We start from the raw sequence: 25,455 nt of genomic DNA, 5'->3' as shown, positions 1-25,455 counted from the left end.
GATTTCCAAATGCTGTATACAACCAGTGTGTATAACAGGGAGCATGTGTGCATGTCAATTTGTTTGAGCATTTAACATTGTAGGTGTGGTTGAGAGTGTGTGTGTGTGTGTGTGTGTGTGTGTGTGTGTGTGTGTTGCGTGTGTGGCGTGTATGTTCTTCCTGGCATGTGCGTGAAAGCAACAGCTTCCCACAGCTGCTTGTTCTGTCTCTGCAAGAATGCACTTGTGCATTAGTGTGTGGGTTTTAGTGCCTGTGTATGTGTCTCTTCACCTTCAGAGGGAAGGACACACATTCCAGCGCTGCTTCCCGACTCTGGCCCTGGGCGACGCTCGACCGGAGCTAATAAGTGACAGGGCCCCCAGCCTCCTCTCCCCTTCGCCACCTCCCCCTGGCAGCCATGACCCCGGCTCAGTGCACAGACATGCCGCTCCGGAATTCTGCCCTCTGCCCCACTTCTAACCCCCCTCCAAAATCACTCTCAGAGGTGGGGGCATTTAAAGAGATAGCGTGCTTTTCTCTGGTGCTGGACCGTCAGTGTGGCTCAGCTCCTCTGTTTACATATGGTGACTGGGAATAGAAAATGTCCCGTATACACCATATAAAAAATGTAAAGGCAGCACACTGTTGCTCCCAAAGAGATTTTTAATGGATCTTACACCGAGTAGTGCCGTATTTAATTTTTGACGTGAATGAAAACGAGGCTGTGAGGGATAGACTTAGTTTCTTCAATGTGTCGCACTGTTGATTAAATTGGTGTTGATCGTTCAGCTGATGAAACATTGAAAAAAACATCTTTCCAAAGAATTTCAGTTGCCAAAAAAAAACCTCCAGAAAAACTAGTTGTGAACATTAGATGTGATCTATGAACTTTATACAGCTTTATCAATTGTACAAATTGTTAATCTATCCCTCAAAGTCTAATTTTCATCCATGTAAAATTCATTATCGCATTCACCCTGACTAAGGTCCTCAAAGACCCAAGCTTTTTTTCTCTTTGAACATGTTTTTAGGAAACTGCTATACTCCAAATATATTCTCTAGGTCATTCATACACATACATATCAGTTATTGACAGGCAAATGGGGAGACTGAGGTGGTTCAATGAGATCAGGTATTTACAGGCTTTGTCACAAGTGATTGCACGGTGAAGCCTGTGGGGGCAGTTTTGGCCAGCCTGGACAGAGAGTTTGGTTTCAGCCGTGCTTTGAGGGGGTGCTGTGAGCACGTAGTGGCAGCTCTGTGAAAGAGGCTCAGGTTCCAGAGTGTTGGAGAGAGAGGTCGAATTCTGGTGGAGAATTCGCAAAGGTTATGGGAGAATGGAAAACAGCAAACACCATTGGTGAGTGACAGGGGGGATGAGGCGTCATCGTTACAGTGGTGTCAGCTAACGGCACAGAGTGCATATATGAACACACAGTCACCGACACACATGCAAACACATATGTGCTGTGTTTGTGGGACGCAGAATGGGCTACTAGTGGGGCGTGGTAAATGCGGTGGAACAAACAGTTTTAGATCATGAGTGTGACTCAGGGTGTGTGTGTGTGTGTGTGTGTGTGTGTGTGTGTGTGTGTGTGTGTGTGTGTGTGTGAGTGTGTAAGAGTGCTGTGCATGCATGTGTGTCCGCCTAGGTTGCTGGAGCCTATCCAGGGTTTCCGTGGCGACCACACAACATAGTGAGACAATCAGTGGCAGGCCCACGCAGTGCGGCGAGAGGACATTAACACAGGAACTACAGGTCAGGGGCCAGAGGATGGGAGGGGGAGAGAGCGAAGACGGAAGGAAGAAGAGAGTGAAGGACTTGAGGAGTAAGAGTTAATCTCAAGAAACCTGTCAAGAACATGTCCAGGTCACATTTCACCCAAAAATAAAATAAAAAAATGATGAAAAAAAGCTTAAATTTTACCCCCAATTCTCATTACCGTAATGCAAAACAGCTCATACTCATTGCTGTAATGCATATATTCTTTGTATTAAAGCAATTTTTTTACCAGGTTTATAATGACTGAATCTAATGAAATGCAGAAAAAAAGTTATTTAAATCGTAAAGTATGTATAGATGGTAGTATTTTTTGCCCTACCTTTATGCTGACTTATGTTTAAAAATAAATCATTGTATTACATTAATTTGTTGTATTATTAGAAAAGAGAATCTAATGAGAATCACCTCTGAGAATAATGGGAAAATAATTTACTTTTAAAGAGTAAATAATAATATGTAAAACATACAAACACATTGTGGATTTGAGAATTTGGTGGGAAATGCCTAATTTTGAGGAAAATAATATTACTAAGCAAAATATCCTTAAAAGTAGTGGTCCTAAAAATAAACATTTCCACAGACAAAAAACTAAACATAAACAAGGTCTTAAAGTGAGGCTGGATCAGATTGGATCAGATGCCCTAAATGTCTGTTTTAAAAAGTTTCATGGTTCAATACTGGGACATTTCGACTGACACAGTCACATGTGGCTTCATTCCTTTGACCATGGTGTGTGAGCGTGCTTGAGTTTCAGAAGAAAGAGTTTGTGAGGGGGAAAATGTGTGTCATAATTTTTGTGTGTAAAGGAGAAGGCGTATATGTGCTTGAGAGTGAGAGAGTGAACGCACATCTGTGTCCCCTGGGGACGCAGCTAAAAATAAGCAGCTCCTCAAGCCTTCTGGTGTCTGAGCAGCGTCTGTCTGCTCTCCGCCACCATCCCTCTGGCCCTCCTCTCCTCATCTTCCAGCCCTCCATCTCTCAATAACACACATACACTCTAACCGCACACATACTCGCACTCTTACGCACCCATAACCGTGCGAACACTCACACCATCTACGCCCAGCTGCGTCCCTGCTCTACTTCCTTCACTGACGACCTCCGGTCTGCAGCTCAGGAAGAAAGAGCCAGGGACACTGAAAAGGGGTAAAAAGAAAGGGACAGAAGAGTGTGCTCAGTGAAGGACAGAAAACTTGAGAATAACGGACAGAATAGAGGTATTGTGTATGAGAGAAACCTTGAAGGTCATCATAACCTGTTTTTGGTGTAAAGCGAGCACAAAGTAATTCGTTAGTGTAATCTAATTAGCTTTTAGTCAATTACTTGTTATCATATTACAGTTACAGACTTTTAATTGTTGCAATTACATCCATTGGGTTACATACAGTGTTTGCATCTCAGTGACAGCTGAATTGTGTGTGCCCCCTAACGACTCATTGTAAAGGAAGAAAAGCTGCTGATGAGTGTATGGCGAGCATGTGACAATAGACAAGAAGGAGATACATTATAATTTTTTATTTATTAAGCGGAAAATAAGACATTTGCTGTGAAATGTTTTTAATGATTTTAAAAAGTAAGGTAAAATAATTTGTAATCTGATTACTTTTTCAATAAAGTTATGAGTGGCATAAACTGATTACAATTTTAGATAAATAATTGGTAATCTTTTGCAGATTTTGTTCATTATTTTTTATTGTGTGTGAAACTTACCCAACAATGGTCATAACAAGTCTTGGAATTATTTCCTTCTCAGTCTCTCACTCTCGCTCTCTCATTCACAGGAAAAGATTTCCAAATGATGCCCGCCTCTAAACGGGCGTTTTCTGTCGATGTGGGGTCTGAAGTAGCTGAGGAGAGCTGTTTGGGACGGGGCCGTGTTGCTCAGCTTATGAAAACATTTAGTGTGTCCAGTGAGTCCCCGCCCTCTCAAGCTCCACCTCGTGCCAACAAACCTCCAATCGCCGAAAAGCCTTGCCAACTGAGGCTCCGCCCCTCACCTTCCCTCAGGTAATGGACAAAGGACCAACCCATACACTTCATCCAGGCCTTTTCGGACGCTGCAGGACATCCAACCAGGTGTCTTGTTCATTGGCTCTACTGAGGTGTGGATTCTTAGCTTCTCTCAGGAACTTGAATGCTTTAGTTGCCAAAGTAATGCAGCAAGGTAAAGTTTTTTGCAATGTTGTTGTTGTTTTTTGTTTTTTTTTGTATGTGTTTTTTTTTTTGTATGTGGTATAAGAATGTTAATAAAACTTTCAGAAGGAATGAAACACTTGTTACATCAGCCTGTCCGTACTTTCAGCAATTATGTCGACCTGGCTGAATGACTAAATTGCACTGTATATACACCTTTTTGTGTGCATTTGTCTTTTCTGGTTTAAAGGGTCACGTGAAATCTTAACCACCAGTATGAGATTCAGTCATTGAAAACAAACAATAATAAACCAGAGTTATACAATCCATCATTCTGTGTTGTCTTGTTCACTTTTGCTTACTCAAGACATCATGAAGGTCGTAACTTATACTGTATGAGGGCTGTCACGTTTTAGTGGAAAAAAACAGATCTCTGTATTGTTGGTTTCAAACAATTGTTTTGAGGTTGGTGGTCTCAGACTCCACCAGTGCAGTGAAAACATGACTCAAGATTGTCAATTTTTTATCCATCCGGTTCCATGTTCATGAGTAGATTTAAATTTGACATCTTTGGTAATTAGATAATTGGCCGATGGGGCAGCAGTCACCTTTCATAAATTGTTAATGTGTATTGTTTAGTCACTGTCACATTTGCTCGCACCTACTGTAATTCTGGGTTTATATGTGTAATGTGCTGGAAGAGTTTATATACTTACTCTGTTCGGGTTCAAGGCTTGAAATTCTCATCCACACATTAAGGAAATGTGTGGGATATTGCCTCTCTAATAAAATAATCAAACACCCTTCAGGGTCTGGTTAAAATGTTCTCCTTGGTAGCTTGAGAGGCTTTATGTGTTTATATGTTCAACATGTGCTTATGACAGGCATTTAGGAAGTCATACTTCAATGATATTACACATTTAATCAGAATATATGGTTTTCCTGCAATAAATTACAAGGCATAATCCATGAAAGAGCTGACAGTGCTTACAAATCATATACTGTAGAATGTAAAGAGTGGATATGAAATAAATTTTGGGAAGTTGACACATCCTGCGGTGTTACATGCTATTCTCCATTTTAGCATTTTGCTAATTCTTTTATAATTGCTGTACATTAGGGCTGCAACGGTACACAAAATTCACGGTTTGGTACATACCTCGGTTTTGATGTCACGGTTCGGTATGGTTTCGGTACAGCAGCGAAAACAAAGCATCTGTCTTTAAATTATTTATTTTATAACATAGTGGGCAACAATTCTTACGGGTTCACGCATCTTCCATGAGTAGACAGTTTAGTCGATGAGCCTATTTTTGCCGCGCAGCTCACGCTGAGCTCAGCGGCTCTGCGTGCATTACAACACTAAAAATAATCAGGAGATTATAGAAAACACACAAAAGCAAATCAAAATTATTTAAACCGAACCTATAGTACTCTAAAATGTATATGTCTGCATGCAAGTAAATGGAGTAAAATAACTTAATAAAGGTAAGTATTAATAAACTGCTGGACATTTTGCCATACTGTGTATATAGGTGTACAGTATAGACACAACATTGACCAATCACAACCAAATGTGCTGATAAAGATGAAGTGCACGTGACTGCCCACTGTTGTCTTTAAAGCAGCAATAACCTAAGCTTATTATGACCTTATTAAACAAAAAAAATGGTGTAGGACCCCATAGATAACTTTATTTCCTGTACAGAGGTGCTGCTGTTTCTCATGGAAGAGATGTGGCCAATGTGAACGTCCAACACGACTGCCCCGCTCACGCCACGCTCACGGAGGATGTGTGAGCTTGCCGTTATTTTGAAGGCTTATTTAAACATTAATGCACTATTTCTTCAATGAAATTACAATACAAGTGTATTTTGACAATGTCCCCTGCTGGACAATTACAGCGTGTGCTTGTTTAGAGCAGGCACTACAGAATTGCTGAACTTTGTAACAGGGCTCAAGCACATTAAGCACACCCACTTTATCTTTGGTGGCCTTAACTACTATGTCCTTTTACCATTTGATACAATGTACTTATAGTGTATATGTTGTTACTTTGTAATTGCATTTAAAGTACTTGCCTTTAATTACATTTTTTAGTTACCCTGTTAGCTTTACCCCTAACCCAACCCTTATTCCTAAACCTACCTGTACCTCAACCTCAGTAGGGGCTGTTACTGAATGTTGGAATTTCGCAGAACAACGTGTAGTTACACAGTAAATACATAGTCTTGTTGGGCTGCAACTAACGATTATTTTGATAATCGACTAAACTAACGATTATTAGAACAATTATTCGACTATTTGGTTGATTATTGCGATGATTAATCTTTAGCTCTTAACTGATTATTCAGCTTGTGTCCTGACTTAAAAGGTTGTATTAAACATGCTTACTAACAAAAAAGAGGACAAAATAATCTCTTAAAAATATATCTAAATAACATTCACTGAATTCCAAGGAAAAAAATATATATTTTAATTAAGTTTAATTCAGTAAAAATTCACTGCAAAAAAAAAAAACTATTGTAATCAAGAGTTTTTGTTTTGTTTTCTATTGTTTTCCACATATTCTCTAAAAGCAAGTCTAAATATCTTATATGTTGCTTCTCAGGTAAATTTATCTTGTTTTAAGTAGGCTGTTTTTAGATATTTAAAAATATTTCAATATTAAATATTGTATTCAACATTCTCCAATAATTTTATTTTCTTCTGCACCATAGCTACTAATGTAAATGTACATTGTTTTAAAGGAGTTTTAGATATTATTTTTGGAAAACAAGCCAAAAAAAGACTGATCAAAAACTTTGTTTGCAGTGTATAATGGGCAAAGACTACACTCTCTCACATTTTCACTCAGATCCACCTTTCATTCACAAAAAAAAAACCGTTATCTTCTTAATAGAGCTATAAGGCTGTGTATCGCCGATTTACTACACAATAAGATACACACGTGACACATAGGTTACAGTATATTATGATTCAATACATCACAATCCATCATGTTATTAATCTATATACAGCAAACACCCACGAGGGACGAGCATCCCCCCGCATCAGAGGGTGCCTCAGTCGGGTCCAGTTTCAATCTCTCCCCCTTCGCGCGACAACGTGGCACTGACCGTACAGAGAAATGCCTATTTGTAGTTTGTTAAGATGCACTTCCTTATTATTTGAACTTTAATAAAGTTTGCATTAAAAATATAATGTCAGGTTATTTGATTTATAGATGCTCTTACATGCAGGTTTTGCTTAAGTGGAATGCCAGATCCGGCTAAGCTTTATTTCACGATGACAGTGCTTCTGTATTTCCTTATTCTGCATTTATTCCATTATAATTCCGTTATATTTTGTGATCTACATCACCTGAAGCTGTTTGGAAAGTTGAGAATGCATCTAGACATGTGTTTTCTTCCTCTCCTCGGTCAGGCGCGAGCAGCAGTGCTCCTCTCTCGTCATCATTAGTTACTCATGTTACGTTAAATGAAATCAAATGACTATTTGACAACGAAAATTTTGATTAGTCGATAACGTCGACTAATCATTTCAGCCCTATAGTCCTGTTTGAATTTAATGTTAGTACATAGTAGTTAAGGCCACTTAATATATAGTGAGACCTGTTGATGCTTAAATCCTGTGTTCTCGATGACAAGTACGGTTGCATATCTGCAGCAATAAATACTCCTTTGGCTTTCAATATCGAGAGGCTGCTTAAATGCCGTGGCAAGACTAAGAGCCCAAACAAACTTCACGTATCTACACAAACGCAGACACAAGTCTTTTGCAGACACATGACCAACATGGTTCCTTTGTTAATAAATTTGCAAGATGCATCTGCATTCACATATTTACGTATATGTTTTGGCCTATACTAAAGTTATAATTGTTGCTACACTCCTCTAAAGCATTGTACTTTTCAAACCTAAGGATGTAAATATTTGCAGGCAGATATTGCTGTGAACTACACACTATACTCTTTCCTCGTGTGTGACATCATCGTCATCTCTTAATGTCTCATCCGCCCTGCATTCGCACACAAACTAACTAAAGCCATGTTCAAATAGGAGCCAGCCGCCAGTTCTGCAACACTGGATGTAACAAAAGCAGTGGCTGTTCTCGATGCATAAAGACGTCGGTGAGTCCTTTCCAGGCAAGTGCAGGAGGCCCCTGGCAAACAGACCCCACCCCCATGCACCCCGTCAAAGCCTGGCCAACGCCGACGGGCCTCTCTGATGAGCAATAAAAAGGAGACAGTGTTACCGCTGTGGCTGAGGGAAGATGAGATGGACACAGATGGAAAAAGGCAAAAAGAAGTAAGATAGAGAGGGAAGGAAGCAAAGCGTAGAATTCTAGGGCGTGCCCCCTTCAGTACCAAAGGAGCATGTAGAGGAGATGGAGAGAAAAGAAGAGAGAGGGGGCCTGGGCCATGTGATAGGGAGAGCATGCGGGCACGACTCTGCCCTCAGGCTGAGGGAACGGGGTCTGCTGCATGATTAATCTGGCTGAGGGCAGGAGGACTGCCACAGGCCTGCCGCATTAACTCCCCGCTCACCCGCTCTACACACACACACACACACACACAAAGAAAGCACTCACACCCACTGAAAATCTGGGTTGATGGCCAGTACGTGAGCTAGCGTGTCCACCTGCAGCAAAGGCAACGTTAGTTTGTTTGAAAAGTGGAGCAAGTCTTTGTTTTTGCCACAGGCTCAGTCGTGCCTCAGTCACATGAGAGGCTGCATGCAGGCAGTCACATGGATGTTTGTCTATTGACATACTGCTTGGACATGGTCACTGGATGCTAAGCTTGTGCCTCAGAGCTGATAAGAAGGGCCCAAGATTACGAATGAGACAAGAAGAGGGCTATCCATCCCTTACAAAAAGTAGTACTGTGGCACTTTGAAATATACCATCACTTACACAAGAGTAACCTCACAGTACCAAAAATACAGTGGTGCTACTATGGTACATTTCCAAAATATATAGTGGAACCATTGTACGTGTCCAAATACCAGGTTACTACCATGACACATGTCTAAAAAAACATGCGACTACCATGGTACAAGTCCAAGAAAATTGCCCAAAATACATGGTACTACCATGTTACATGTCCAAAAAAGATGGTACTACCATGGTACAAGTTTAAGAAACATGCCCAAAATACATGGAACTACCATGATACATACAGTATCCAAAATACATGGTAGTACCATAGTACATGTATAAAAAAAAAACATGGTACTACCATGTTATGTCCAAAAAACATGATACTACTATAGTACATGCCCAAAAAACTTGGTAGTACCTGGGAACATTTACATGAAAGAAAGTCAAAAAACATGGTACTAGCACAGTACATGTCCAAATAACATGGTACCACCATGGTACATGTCCAAAAAGTAGGCCCAAAAACATGTTACTATTATAGTACATGCTCAAAAAATAAGGTACTACTACCATGGAATATGTCCAAGAAACATAGTACTACTATGATATTTTACTACTTTTTTGCAAGGAATGGTACCAGAATTCATTTACCATGGTGTTTAATGTACATGGTACTCCAAGGTTCTTACAAGGTGAAAAACAAATGGTAGGATCATTGTACTTTTTGATAAGTTATTTTCATTTTCCAAGATATGGAGATACATTATGTCGATTATATAGATTTAATTGAAGAGTTTATTTCAGGTACACATATTCTATATTCATTGTACTAAATAATAACATTGTTTGTTTTTTGTGAATAAACATGACATATGGTATAATGAAGACCCTAATAACGTTCTTATTCTCACTTTCATGCCTTTCTGTTTTCTGCTGAACAACTATCATCACACTTATACAAATATTATGATCTTCTAATGGTTAGTGTTCTGGTTACTCAGACTAGTTTTGGATGTGCATATGCATTGCTAGAGCTCTTTGGTCACTAGCTGAGACTCTGCTCAGCACCAGGCCCAGGCAGGCAGAGGGTTAAACTCCCGCAGTCCGTACCGCATTAACTGGAAAGGAATGAAGTGTCAAGCGTATTCTCACCGCAGCAAAATGGTCGAAACCCTGCCCCCCCCACCCCCCACAGTCATCCAACCCCCACAACCTCCCACAGCCGTGACCAAATTATTTCCTAGCCTCCCGAGATTCGCCTCGCCAGACAAAAATCTGCAGCGCAGCCCTGATTCAGTGCACAAACATGCAGCCTCCCTCGTCTCTCAACGCCTCTGTGCCACCACTTTGAAGAAAATGGGCCTCTTTTTTAAGTCCCTCCGTAAGGACAGCTCCGTCTGTTTACACTCAACAGATTTAAACACTCCCAAAAACAGCACCCACAAACAACTTGGCTTTCTCTGCACGCGAGGGCCAGATCAAGAGCTCCCTTTTTGTTCACCCTTCCTGTCTCTCAACATCTCTATATTTCTGTTTTTCTTTTCCATCAAGTTTGGACTCAATAAATATCACCCAAGTTTTCAATTTACAGTAGGGGGTAGAGTGAACCCCACCAGTCTGAAAAGCCCTGCCAAACTGTTTAAAAAAATACCCTCTGTTTTATTTATAGTGTGCTGTGTCCATGGCAACCAAAGAGGTCAGGCAAGCCGGGCCTGTGTTTTACCCTGCTCTAAGGATTAGGATTTCACAGAGGTTCTCTGATGTGCAGAAGGTGGGCTGGAGCTGCTCACCAACTGAGCACAGAACTCTCTGGAGTGCAGAATAAGGAGACACTGCAGAACTGCTGTGGGAATTCAGGGGAGAGAGAGAGTGGGTGGGGAAGATGGGGGCTTCAGCAGACTTACGGAAATGGAGAGAAGTGTGATGCCAACCTTAATGAGCTGGTCTAGACTCTGGAGAACAAGCTGGTAGTGCTTGATTAGGGTTTCTTCTAGTTTTCACTGATACCCAAACCAACATTAAGGCTGCTAGCAAATGCAAAGCCATGAATTTTTACCACAACAAATCTTTCCAAGTTAGCAAAAAACATAACCTCCTTAGTGTAAACATATGAAAGCTATTACTGTAATTTTAAGTAGACTGGCAACAATAGTGTAATAATGAACAGGTCAAAGGTATTCAGAACAGGGTGGAAAAGATTTAAGATCTTGGGTAATTTGTGGCAAAGAGACCAGACATTAAGATGAAGCCAATCTGTGGTTATGAACAGGTTTAGGTTATGAGACCCTTGCTGAAGAAAAAAACAGCATAGCTCCTTGTGTTTTGAATGCTGGTCCACAATATGGGATGCTGGTGTGCTGGTGTTTTTTTTTTTTTTTTGCTTAACCAGTAAGACTTACTTCTTTAACCAGCATTACCAGAATAAACATACAGGTCAACCAAGTTTCCCTGGTGAACATAATGCAGGTCCATGAACTATACCACAAACAAACCAACATATATAGACCAACCTTGACCAGATGGTTAAGTTGGTCTTTTCAGCTGGGACTTTTGGAGCTCAAATGTGCAGAATGGTCTGAGGCCCTTTGCCAGTTATTCAGGTTAACAGACAAACAATTGGTTGCAGAAGAAGAAGAACTCTGTAAAGTGGAAGATTCTTGTGGCCTTGTTATTTTCATCCCAAGCTCTGCGTGCAGGAGCCATTCCAAATCTGTGCGTGGGAGCCAGTTGGAGTAGACCAAAGAGAGGGAATGGGAGAGAGTGTGAAAGAGAAAAATAGAAAGAGATTTGGAGGGGGTGCTTTGACATGCTCTCCAAGAATGGCACCGCTTGAGCATGTGGACTTCCGGATCCCTCCCGGAGTCCACGCAGTCAGTGTTGCTAGGAGACAGACTTCCATGGGGTTGGTGGAGGATGACGCCTGGCATGGTAGGAGGTGGAGTACGATTGTATTGGCCTGCTCTATTTTGGTTGGAACAAACTCAATCTACAACTCTTCATCCACAGTGCAGTTACTGCTGTAAACTCCAAACCTGTGATAACTCCTCCAATCTTAAGGGGGCACCATCAACTACTGTGGCCACACAGCTTGTAGCTTCAACACATGCTCCATCGCTTGTGACCACCACTATGAACCCAGTTGCCAGGAGACAGGAGGTATTAGATGTTAGTAGAAGGCTTGCTCTGTTGCCAGGAGATGGTGGTTCTGATTTTGAGGGAGACTCTGGACACTCAGTGGGTTGGCATTGCCACTGGGATGAGGGCTGGCGTTGCTAAGTAATGCCATTGGCCGGCAAGAGTTGTGAGCTGGAGAGGAGAAAAAAGACTTCATGCGTCAATGGGCATCAAATTGAGAAAAAGTGTGTGTGTCACTCTGGTGACTGGTTAAAACTGAATAGGCTAATGTTAGCCTACATAGAAAAAAATCACATTTGAAGATACTTGTGGTTTGATATAAAATCCCATAAGTTATTCTCCAACCTTAACTTAAAATGATAGTTCTTGTGTAAGTTGTGTGATTTTAATTGCATCATGTTTCCATACAATGAAAGTGAACAATATCTAATATTCCACAAACATCTGACTAAAAGGCTAACATTGTGCCTAACATCTCCTTTTGTGTTCCATGGTAGAAAGTAAGTTATACATGATTGAAATAACATGTGGCTGGGTAAATGATGACAGATTTTTTTTGTTGTTGAGTGAACTAGCCCTTCACCTTTTCATTTAATGTTGCACCTTATTAGCCATATAGGCTACCTTTTTGTTAGCTGGGCTGACATTTTACTCCAGATGTAGATACAACACAAATTAGAATAAAGATGTATATGTTTTAGAATATTCATTCTGTTCATGATGCCAATTCCTGTGATAATGTGTTTTGTTTAATGTCAGTGCCAGGCCTTCATGGTGGAATCAATATGATGTCCTTCATTAACTCCAGTCTCTGTGCAAGACCTCTAATGTCATTGCTGAAGGAGTCATATAAATGCTTTGTTACAACACTGGGAACATACAAGCATGCAAACAGTCATTGGCTTTAACCACAACACCAGCCCTATGGCAGAAGCAGCAATGCATGCTAGTGCTGTTTTGAGTCTGAGCCTGGCTGAGCCTCTGAGCGAAATTTATCAGTAGGGACACACGCACAAAGGACTCAGTGTGGGGGGGCAGTAATTGGATCTACGCCTCCCTGGTGCCCCTAAGACCTACTCCACACCCCATCCCCCAAATCCTCCCCCTTCCTCATCCTCCTCTCCTTCATCGCGCCGCTATCTCCTCCGCGCTCATACCATCAGGAAACATGTGGCACATACAGTATGTGTGCAGGTACAGAAAGATATGTTCATGCAACACACATATGCTGTGACATGTAACAGACTCTCTGTATTGTCGAAAACTGGATGTTATGTTACAAGCGCTAGATGGCTAAAAATGTCTGTATTTCTCCCTAGCTGTAGGCGACACATAAAAAAACAGTCCCACACCTGTTGCCTCAAGAGTAAATTTCTGAGCTTGTCTCATTTGAGGTTTTGTCTATTAAAGGGATAGATGCAAACCTGTATGCTGCTGGAGAGGAGTTAAGGGTACAAAAAAAATGTATGCGGAAATGGGCATCACACTGAGAAAAAGTGTGTCTCACACTGGTGACAGGTTAAAAATAACAGGCTAAAGTGTGACGATATGCTACAATAGAAGAATTTCTAAGCTCTTTTAGTCCATACAATGCAAGTGAATATGTGCCAACATTTTGAATCTCCAAAAATCACACAAGTCAGCATAAAAGTAATACATAAGATGCCAGTTGTGAAATCAAGTCCACATTTGGGTGTGGTTGCCCAGTCGCAGGCCGACGTGCAGCTGGTGGCCATGCTTGCCCGTGTGGCTGTGAGGGTCGGGGTGGAGTGGAACCCTCCACCCCACCTTGAAACCTCGCGGCTTGATGATTGGTTTCTGGGCTCGGAGCGCCGCTCACAGCCGCACTCCGCACCAGTTCCTTTCTCCACTGAGGTGCATAAGGAGCTCAAAATGTCGTGGCAGGCACCTTTTACTGCCCAGAACTGATCACTGAGCTCCTCCGCTCTCACTACCCATGATGGTGTGGCTGCCAGGGGGTACTCGTTGATTCCCCAGATGGATAAGGCAGTTGTGGCACACCTGTGCCCGCAAAATGCCGCCACCTGGAGGAACCGTCCGAGACTCCCGTCCAGGTCCTGTAAGCTTACGCCCTCACTGGATCTGTGTGTTGCTGACAGGTTGCAGACGGCACGCTGCATGAGAGTTTGTTTGTAGTCTGCTTACGCTGCTTAGCATTGCTTATTCTTATTCTCAAACGTTCATCTTTATATTCATCGTTATATCCTTTGTCATTTTACCACGTTTCAGGTTTTTCCGCTTTTCTACTGTTTCATCTGCGTGTATTTTACATGTTGCTGCTGGCACCTAGCTAGAGTCGCTTATATATCTGTTTTCAGCCTATAATCCTTAACATCTGCCATTTTTAAGCATGCATCGGTTTTTCCCTCGTATTATTCTCTTTTCGCGATTCAACTTTGCGCATATTTCACCTGCATCCACGTTCTATTTTTTTAAAAAAAAATTATCGTATTTTTTTATCGCAATTTAACTGCGTGCATTTTGTCAACATGCACCCATTTTTTTCTCTGTGGTACACAGATTATTGCATCGGTCTCAAAGCACCGCTTATCAAGAACAACCACCACCAACAACAAACAATTTTGTGAGGGATTCACATCAATCTCAAACCCTCACTGCTCAGGAAAAACTAACAACAAACAATTTATGGTAATTCATGGCATTTATAGTAGATTAGTGTCACTGAATGGCTGGATGTCTGAGTGGTGTCTGAAGAATAAAATAGGATTTATAGACAGTTGGAAGAGTTTTTGGGGTAGACCTGCTAATGAGAGATGGACTCCATCCCTCCAGGCAAGGTCTCCTCTCTAGTAATTTTCTCATAGTCTTAATAATGATAGTATTTTACTAACTGGGGCCCAGGTATGGAAGCAGACAAACTAATCCGAACGTCTGCTAGCTACCTTGAGATGTCACACAGGTCACATAAACTACAAAACATAGAGACTGTATCACCTAGATATCTCATAGAGACTGTGTCTGTTCCCCGAACTACCAAACACAATACCCATACTAAATCATTTAGAAAAAATTTGATTAAGGTCAAACTTAATGCCACAGGGATCAGATTTAGGGCCTCTGCTTTTCTCCATGTATATGCTTCCCCTGGGAGATATTATCAGGAATCGTGGAATAAGTTTCCACTGTTATGCCGATGATACACAACTTTATATTTCTTCAAAACCTGATGAGATTTCACAATTCTCGAAATTGGCAGTGTATCAATGAAATAAAAGATTGGATGGCCAGAAATTTCCTTCTTCTCAATTCCGATAAAACGGAATTATTGGACCAAAAAACTCTGATGCATGTACTGTTACATCATCTTCAACAGCGAAGAACTTAGGTGTTATATTTGATACCAATCTGTCCTTTAAAAATCTAATTACCAATGTTTGTAGAACAGCATTCTTCCACGTAATAAATAAGGCATATGCTCTCTGTTGTTGATGCCGAAAAACTAATTCATGCGTTCATGACCTCAAGACTAGATTATTGTAATGCATTACTGGGAGGATGTCCAGCAAGATCAATAAATAAACTTCAATTGGTTCAAAATGCAGCAGGCAGAGTGCTAACGAGAACCAAGAAATATGATCATATTAGCCCCATTTTATCATCGTTACATTGGCTACCTGTGAAATTCCGTATTCATTTTAAAATTCTGTTAACTACATACAAAGCTTTGAATGGTCTAGCTCTGCAGTACTTAATTGAACTTCTACCACACTATATTCCATCACGTTCATTACGATCACAAAATTCTGGCCTGTTAATAGTTCCTAGAATATCAAAATCCACAAAAGGAGGTAGATCCTTTTCATATTTGGCTCCTAAACTATAGAATAGTCTCCTTAACACTGTTCGAGATGCAGACACACTCCCTCAGTTTAAGTCTAGACTAAAGACTCATCTATTTAGCCAGGCATACACCTAATTTATCCTCCAACCCACAATTAGGCTGTTTTTGTTGGGTCTGCCGGAACCAGAAACCAGAAACATTGATCATGATTTATAACTCTGCAATAAATTGAATGGCATCAATGCTTATATTATTTTATTTGTTTCCCTGTCTCAACCTCGGGACTCCTATCCTGAGGTCACCAGAACCGGCTGGATCCAGCACCATTCCTGCTTCGTGTTGGACTCCACTGCACTGCTGCACTGCACTGCCACTGCTGAATGATGATGACTAAATGCAGCCGGTGCCAGCCAAACATCACTTCAGTCTATTATGATGGACTTCAGAGGATGAACTGATGCCAACTCCAACCATAAGACATGGGATACTTCATATGCCATTGTCTGAACCTTGGATTTAGGATGGACCACACCGAACCTCACCGAAATTACCGGCTAGGTTGAACTGTGTTTCACATCCCTGATCTCTGCCTGCATCACCTCGATCTTGAACTGGAATGCATAGACTAACAATTGTCAACAAAAGCCTTCATCAGCCAATTAACAAGGACAATTGCACCTATGTGAACTTCTGCAGTTAATCCAGGATAGACTTCAAAGACATTGGTCATTAATCTTACAGTTCAAACAAAATCGATGTTTAAACACTGACCCTTAACACTTACTTAGTTTAATAATTTTAAACCATGACTTTAACGATACATAAGTAATATTTACATTATATTCATGATGTTAGCCAGAGGGGACACAGTGAGTCTGGTTTCTCCCAAAGTAATTTTTCTCCATTAATCAACATCTTATGGAGTTTTGTGTTCCTTGCCACAGTTGCTTTCAACATGCTCACTGGGGTTATCAATACAATTATTATTTCATTACTTATTTTTAAACACAATAAACAATCGTATTTTATCTAATTACACAATGATGATTCATCGACATTATAGACATTAGAGTTTTATCGTTTGTTAATGCCTGATCTTCTGTAAAGCTGCTTTGAAATGATGTGTGTTGTGAAAGGCGTGTTGTGGCTTGACTTGACTGGCGGCTAAGGCATACAGTGCCGCTGGACAGGCCGCATCCGCCCTGCACACAACTTCGGGGTTCGAGCCCCCTCAATGTGGCGCCTCCTGCTCTGCCCCGCCACCAGTACATCTGATGCGATTGTCCCTTGGTCCCACTCGGCCAGAGCTTGGAGGCGTGGCTTGTGCCCCAACCCAACGTCCGCGTCCGCCCGGGTTCAGCTGCGTCCGTTCTACCTCAGTAAATGGCGAGAATGTTGCCACCCTACGTGCGGAGATCGTGACCCTTTTGAAGAATGCGTACTTCCACTTCTCGATTTTACCTCAGCACAGGCTCTTTCTGCAGTTCGTCTTCGAGGGCTGGGCATACCAGTACAAAGTCCTCCCCTTCGGTCTGTCCATATCGTCTCGCATCTTCACGGAAGTTGCAGAGGCATCCCTTATCCCACTAAGGGAAGTGGGCATCCGCATCCTTAACTATCTTGACAGCTGGCTGATTCTAGCTCACTCTCGAGATTTGTTGTGTGCACACAGGGACCTGGTGCTCAAGCACCTCAGCCAGTTGGGGCTTTCGGGTCAACCGGAACAGAGCATCTCTTTTCTCGTGTTAGACTCAGTCTCTATGATGATAGGCCTCATGAGCGAGCACATGCAGTCGGTGCTGAACTACCTTAAGTCGTTCAGTCAGAGAACGGCGGTCCCAATGAAGCAATTTCAGAGGCTCTTGGGGCATATGGCATCCTTGACGGCAGTTCCACGGCTCGAACTGATGCATATGAGACCACTTCAGTACTGAGATGGGTATGGCGCCACGGCATGCATCACGTGGTCATCACGCCGATCTGCCGCCATTTGTTCAGACCTTGGACGGACCTTGTATTTCTGCATGCAGGGGTCCCCTTACTGCAAGTGTACAGGAGTGTCGTGGTTACCACAGACACCTCCAAGCGTGGCTGGGGTGCAGTGTGCAACAGGCACGCAGTTGTAAGCTCCTGGACAGGACCGTGACTGTGTTGGCACATCAACTTCCTCGAGTTGCTGGCAGTATTTCTTACCCTGTGGTGGCTACGGCCGTTGATCCAGGGCAAGCATGTGTTAGTCCAAATGGACAACACAGTGACAGTAGCGTATATAAATCACCAAGGCTGGGATTGCAAAGTGGGAATCCTCCCACTGCCCGCTCTGGTATGACCGAGGCTCCCCTCAGCCCAGATGCACTAGCACACAGCTGGCTCCGGGGGCTGAGCACGTATGCGCTCCCCCCAGTGAGCCTACTTGCACAGACCCTATGAAAGGTCAGGGAGGACGAGGAGCAGGTCATCTTAGTAGCACCCTACTGGCCCACCCAGACTTGGTTCTCGGACCTAACACTCCATGCAACAGACCCGGAAAATTCCCCTGAGAAGGAGAGGAGATCTCCTCTCTCAGGCACCATCTAGCACTCATGACCTGACCTCTGGAATCTTCATGTCTGGCACCTTGTAGGGGGACATGGCCGCTGCAGTGGCGCACCACAATGCAGTTGAAGATCTCGGGAAGCATGACCTGATCATCAGGTTCCTTAGAGCTGCGGTGAGGTTGAATCCTCCCAGACCGCACCTCATTCCCTCATGGAATCTCTCCTTGGTCCTACAAGCCTGTGGGGAGCCCCTGGAGTCAGTTGAGCTGAAGGCGGTCTCTTTCAAGACTGCTCTCCTGACTGCGCTCGCATCAATCAAGAGGGTAGGGGACCTGCGGACATTCTCTGTCAGTGACACGTTCCTGGAGTTTGGTCCGGAATACTCTCACATGGTCCTGAGGCCAGACCGAGCAATATGCCCAAAGTTTCCACTACCCCATTTAGGGATCAAGTGGTGAACCTGCAAACAAAGCTATCACAGGAGGAGGCAGACTATGCCTTCTCGTTGCTGTGTCTGGTGCATGCTTTGCGCATCTACTTGGATTGCACACAGAGCTTTAGATGCTCTGAGCAGCTCTTTGTCTGCTTCGGATGACAGAGGAATGAGGCTGTCTCCAAGCAGAGGATCACCCACTGGGTTGTTGATGCCATCAGTTTGGCATACCACACCCAGAACGTGCCTGGGGCTTAGGGCACACTCTACCAGGAGTATGGCAGCCTCCTTGGCCCCAACCAATGGCGCCTCTTTAGCAGACATCGGTAGAGCAGTGGGCTGGGAAACACCCAACACCTTTGTGAGTTTCTACAATATCTGGGTTGAGCCGGTTTTGTCCCATGTGTTGTCAGATACGAACAGGGAAATTTGTGGGACAACTGTCCGGGTATACCGCTTGCATATAGCGCCTTTCCCCTTGGAGGGGGAGACGTGTGCTTTTAACCCCCCAGCCTTGTTCACGAATTTGTGGACCCTGGATGTCCTTCCTCCATAGCCCTGTAGCAGGAGAGTTTGCGGAGAAACTCAATGCTGGCCCAGTACATGTGCTAATAGGCCCTGTACTGGGGTAGGTGCACAGTTTACCAGTTTACTCGTTGGTAATCCCGCATCTTCCTTGGGCAGAGTCCGCTCTGCCACTGGTCGCTGTGTTTGAAGAGCTCTATCCCCAAGGGGGCTTCTCCACATGCGACAAAACTCGGTAAGACCATGTGATGTATTTCAACATAATTACCTCCCCTTCGGGTAGGACGTGGTCTCTGCGGTGACTTCCCCTTGGGAAGGAACACCTCCCCAACGCAGACACTTATGGCCCCCAGCTGAACGATTTTCCATTCTTTTTGTGGAGAAAAAAGAAGAGACGAGGCCACGGCTGGGGCAGCCTGTCACCATTTTTTGGGCAGTCGACTTGTCCCCGGGGACCATACGATCCTCGTAGGAGCGTTAGGGGAGTTGTGACAGCAGGGTGCACTGGCTACGAGGCACGCAATAGTTTGCCCTTCTCGCACCGGCAATCCACTTAACACAGTCCAGCTAGTTGTGGCATTTCGTATAGAAACCCCTAGTGTCACTACGTCGACACAACTTCGGGTGAGTGATAGATAGGGAACGTCCTGGTTATTTTCATAACCTCCATTCCCTGATGGAGGGAACGAGATGTTGTGTCCCTCCTGCCACAACACTGAACTACTCGCTGAAATGGCCGGGACCTTCTCTCGGCTCCTCAGCACAAAACCTGAATGAGTGGTTGCGAGCCAGCTCCTTTTATACCCGTATGTCTGGGGGAGTGGCATGCAGATTTCACTTGGCAAATCCAATTTGGCCTTTTTTCAAAGATCAGAGGTATTTGTCTCGTTCCCTCCATCGGGGAATGGAGGTTACGAAAGTAACCAGGATGTTTCAAATGCCAGTGCGATTATGACACACACGTGTACAGCTGCAGAATGGAAGCATGATTTAAAATTAAAAAAGTACTTAAATATTTATCTTTTTCACACCAGAAGTGATCACTTTGCATTAGAAGAAAGCTGAAGTCGTATGGATGACGTTTATACTGACTGTCTGTGATTTTTGGAGCTTCCACTTTCACCATCCACTTGTTTTTAAGGACCTACAATACTAAGCTAAGATATTTTTCTAATTTTCTTCAAATATGTTCTGGTAAAGAAAGAAACACATACACACCTGGGATACCAGGGTGAGTCATTAATGAGAGAATTTTGGGTGTATTATCCCTTTAAAACACTGAAGTCATATTGATTACTTTTATGATACCTTCATGTACTTTTTGAAATGTCAAAATTTTGGCACCCATTGACTTGCATTGTGGACCGACAGAGCTGAAATATCTTTCTAAAAATCTGAATTTGTGTTATGCAAAAGAAAGAAAGTCATACACATCTGGGATGACATGAGGATGAGTAAATGATGAGATAATTAAATTTTTTGGGGTGAACTATCCCTTTAACAATGAAAGTGAACTGAAAGTGAAAATGATTTTGTGAAATTTGTTTTTTCTTTTAAAGGGGTAGTAAGAGTATTTACTTACCTGTGTTGTTCCAAACCTGAAGGCTATACTGTTGTTTTGCAGCTTAAATAAAAAAATGGGTGGGTTCTGTTTTATTGGATGCCAAAAACATTAAACATCATTGTTTCTTGCTAGTCTCATGATCGAACGTCATGATGTCAAATATGGTCAGGGCAATATCTGTTCATCACATATGACTTCAGAAGACTTATGTAGTGGAATATAGTGCATGAGTGGCATGGACAACTATTATGATGCTTTAATGGTGCAAATGGTGATAACATTTTTGAAGCTTGAGAGACAGGTCACTGTACTTTATGGAAAACAGGCCATCAGAAATGATTGGGGCTGTGTATATAATGAAATAATTTTCATTTTTGGGTAAACTATTCCTTTACTCTTCCTTTACTCTTCAGAGACACTGCATGACACACAAGCTACAATTTCACCACACCAAATGCATTGAATGTTAAAGCTACAACCACATCTATTATGCCATTTAGAAAGATAACATTCCCTACTCTGTAGCTAATGGCCTTGCTCTCTCCATCCTCCTTTTACATACTTATCTTTTTACTAGCATTGTTTTGCTCTTTTTTTCTAATGTTTTGAGCCGTTGTGGTGTTGGGGCTGTTGGGTGAAATCTGTGCCTGTTCTAGGCTGTATTTATGCTTGGCTGTAGTCATGGCTAAGGCAGGGCTGTTGACTACTGGGCAGGCAAGCTGGCCCTGCGGCCCGGGCCCTCTTCCAGCATGGGCGGCAGCAAATCGGACAAAGAAGCTCAGTCTCCCCGGGTGTGTGCATGTGTGTGAGTGGTGCTGCAGAAAGACCCTGGTGAGTCCAGCACTAGGGTCTTATCCTCACGGCTCAAACACACGCCACCAGCTGCTATTCTCTTCCTGTGCTTTCATTAAAGGGATACTTCACCTAAAAATGAAAAATCCGGCAACATTTACTCACCCTCATATTGTTCCAATCTCTTCTTTCCATGGAACACAAAAGGTGAATTTCTGAAGAATATCCTGGCTGTTCCATTCAGTACAATGAAAGTGCATGAGGACTGGGGCTGTAAAGTTCCAAAATGTAGTATTAAAGGGATCATGACATGGGTTTTTTTATTGTATTATTATGTTCCCTTAGGTGCAATTATAGTATTAATATATTTTTTTTTAAGAAAAACTTTTAAAATCTAGTGATTTATGACCTTTTCCCACCCTGTTTCTCATCCTCTGATTCAAACAGTCTGTTTTGGGGGCGTTTTCCATTTAAGACTTCAGTGTTAACGCCCACTGTTATGATTGGCTAACGTCAGTGCCTATTTATCAATTATTGACGCACCCAGCCAGAACAATATGCAAGTAAACTAAGTAAAAACACTGTGATTATTCATAATGAATGAAATTGCGCTTTAAAAAGTAGTTTAAAGTTTAAAATAGATTACTTACAGTTTGCGTCGTCGTTGTTCCCAGAATAGTCGGCACGGACTTATCTTTGAGCAACAGTTTTCTGGCAAAGCCAGCATCATATTGAGATTTGTTCTCAAAACAGTCATCCTTAAAATGTACAGAACAAACGCTTAAGTTAACACTGCCGTGACTGGGACGTCCGCAAAAAATAAACTGCATCCATTTTTCCCTGACGTCTGGATCTTTCGGCAGCTTATTCAGAGGTTTTGTTTGACCACAGCCAGGAACAGCACATCTGTGTGGCATCGTAATTTTCCTGTGCACAAGTAGTCTCTGTCAGAGCTCGCTGTCCATCGACTGAACACTTGTGAGGCGCACGGCGATACTGAAATGAGCGTAGTTGTCTTAGCGCTTAAAGCGTAGTTATCTTGTGCTGGAGGCGGTCATATGCAAACGCTGGTACGCCACTTCTAACCGTCACGTCACTTCTAACCATGAATCCAGAACGAGCTGTATTTTGAGCTTGATTAAATAAATGATTCGTTTAGAATGGGGAGGACGTCTTAAAATATTAAACTTGCAGGACGTTTTAATGATACAAAGACCTCTTATATACCAAAAGATCAAGGCAAATTTGGTTTCTCATGTCATGACCCCTTTAAAAACTGTGGTCCAAATCCCAAAGTAGGCTAATGTAACTGTATGATTGAGTCATTAAATTAAACTTGAGAACTTCAGTTTGATTTGTGAACAAATCATTTAGAAAAGTTTTATGAACGTGATTAACCAATTAATTGAAAAGGATGTTTCTCAAAGGAACGAGTCAGCACAAATCTGTCATTGCTACTTCTCTCGTGAACGCACCAAGGACAGCAAGATCGGATGTTCAGTGAATAATGTGTTTTTCTCACACAAAGCTATCCCATGTCTTCATAAGACTTGAAATATAACACAAAAGTTGTATGGACCACTTTTATGATGCTGTTTTGTTATTTTGGAGATTACCAGATCCATTCTTCATTCACTTTCATGGAAAAGAGTGGCCCAGGGTATTGTTTTAAAATTGAACTTTTTGTGTTTCATGAAAGCAAGAAACTGGATTTTGGACAACATGAGGGTGAGTATTCAATGACAGATTTTAATTTTTCTGTAAACTATTCTAATAAACTAAAAAAGTAGGGATGTGGTATTGCTAATTCCTTCGATCTGATACCTAGTATTAAGTACAGAATTGCAGATTAGATACCAATACTGATAATTCTATTCATTTTAAACAACCCCATAACAAAAATCACACAAGCCTATTATGAAAGTAAATAATAGAGAAAAAGTAATTAGTTCTAATTTAATTCTATTTTCACTTCGAAGCTTATGATACGCATTCATTTTCATGGCAAATAAATAATAAATAACGTTAGTATCGATATTTATAGAGGATCGTTCCTGTCCAAACAATTCAGTGCTGATGCATTGATACTTCAGCATCGATCTGCCTATCCCAACCTTCAGGCAGAAACATACTTTATGCAAGTCTGTGTATAAAAATTTGAGTGCTTGATTGACATATTTCCAACGCGTGGTATGGTTGAACATGCTTAACATGCATTGTTACATAACTGAGGCAATCACGAATCTCAGTACTTTAGTGTGCGATAGAGTTACTACAAAGGTTTGTGCCACTAAAATGTATGTGTTATTATTTAGGTAAGTTACTATAAATATACTTCAATATACTAAGACTTTATCTTACTTGATCAGCAATATTCAGCCATTAAAGTATTTGGCTTGAAAGTGAAACTCACCATAGAAGCAAACAGTTTACACTAATGTCCGCTATAGCGCCCCATGTGGCAGCATTAAAATTGTTGTGTGATGCGGTCTGACATATTTTGCAGCTCAACTGCGCACAAAATCGAGCTTCCATAACTAGCAGCTTCTGCCTTTGCGTATTTGCATGGCTATGTTTCAGCCTTAAAGCAGCCTCCATTCTGCTCCACAAGGTAAAAGACTCACATTTTCAGTGCACATAAAAGAGAAAATATATCACACCTCTCCCCTTCCTCTGAGGCTAGACGGGTGTCAAAGGACAGAAACAGATGTAACAGAGTAAGCGACACAACAAAACTTAATCACTCCCATTATAATCAATGCAACCATATATGGTATGCACGCATCAGCTTCGTTGATTATAATGGGAGTGATCTACTTTTGACACACCGGTTGCACTTATGTAGTGTAGATAGAAACGATGTTACTCTCTCTCTCTCTCTCTCTCTCTCTCTCTCTCTCTCTCTCTCTCTCTCTCTCTCTCTCTCTCTCTCTCTCGCTGCCTTTGTCTATGCACACAGGGCCAAAGCAGGTAGATTGGTGCCAGCCTGAGCTCATTCCTACTGCAGCATTCACAGCACAATGAAATATCCCCTTTTTCTTGGCAGCTCTGGTCAGCGTTGGTCTGCTTTTTCTTTGTAGTGTGCACGTGAATGAGCATGTCTGAAGGTTAGCGTATTTCTTCATGTACTTGTGCATTTTCTAGTGAACGTGGGTGTGTTTTATGTGTGAGTGCATGTGTGCACGTGTGCAAAGTCTGTCGGAGCCACAGTGTGTGGAGCACTGAGCCTTGAGCCAAGCCAGGCATTGCCAGAGGGAGCGCCTGCTATGTAGGGCGATGGGCAAGCTGGACGCCAGCAGAATATCAACACAGAGCTGCCGCCACTCCTCCCAGCAGCCCACCTGCCCACTCTCTTCACTCCAGAGGGAGGAAGAGGGAGAGAGAGAAGGCAAGAGGGAGAAAGAGTGAGAGAGGGAAAGGTGGAGGGAGGGTTGCAGGAAATTGCCAGGTAGTTTCCAGACCCACTTCCCTGCGTCGCGCCCAATTAATCAGGGCCGCTTCCATGCTGGCTGCCCCCTCTCTATTAACAGGATGTGTGTGTGCGTGTGTGTGTGTGTGTGTTCACGAAAGTGACCAAGAATCTTCATTAAATTAATTTGAGTCTGTAGGGTTTGTGTGTGTGAGTCAGATGAAAGAAGTTTTAGTGGGATTTAGCAGGGACCGCAAAATGTTTATACCATTTATACCACGTACCATTCACATACCTTACAGTATTGAGTAAATTAATAAAAAAATTAACTCACAACAAATTACTACTCAGAAGTTGTAATCAGATAACTGAATTACTTATTACTTCATATAAAAAATAACATTACAAATTAATTCAAAGTTGCTCTCTAAAAAACTTAACCTAATAATAGTAATAA

The 25,455-nt window shown here is 42.2% G+C and overlaps 2 protein-coding genes across 5 annotated transcripts in view; one reads left to right on the top strand and one right to left on the bottom strand.

The window, feature by feature from the left end:
• Nucleotides 1–4,513, top strand: part of LOC127624721 (uncharacterized) — a 30,244-nt gene extending 25,731 nt beyond the window's left edge. The window contains exons 8-9 of one of the 4 annotated variants that reach the window (XR_007968211.1): nucleotides 278–1,809; nucleotides 3,545–3,686. Coding sequence is in view for 1 of the 4 variants with exons in the window: in XM_052099576.1 (XP_051955536.1) it covers nucleotides 3,545–3,774 (230 nt within the window). In the remaining 3 variants the exon portion in view is untranslated. Of the gene's footprint in view, nucleotides 1–277; nucleotides 1,851–3,544 lie in introns of all 4 variants that reach the window. The other 3 variants (XR_007968213.1, XR_007968212.1, XM_052099576.1) reach the window with 3 other exon arrangements.
• The window catches only part of LOC127624720 (tetratricopeptide repeat protein 1-like), a 472,844-nt gene that overhangs the window by 104,653 nt on the left and 342,736 nt on the right, over nucleotides 1–25,455 (bottom strand). The gene's annotated exons all lie outside the window — the stretch shown is intronic.

Source organism: Xyrauchen texanus, chromosome 31 (assembly GCF_025860055.1).
Source record: "Xyrauchen texanus isolate HMW12.3.18 chromosome 31, RBS_HiC_50CHRs, whole genome shotgun sequence".
NCBI classification, from domain to species: Eukaryota; Metazoa; Chordata; class Actinopteri; order Cypriniformes; family Catostomidae; genus Xyrauchen; species Xyrauchen texanus.
This window is presented reverse-complemented; position numbering and strand designations above follow the sequence as displayed.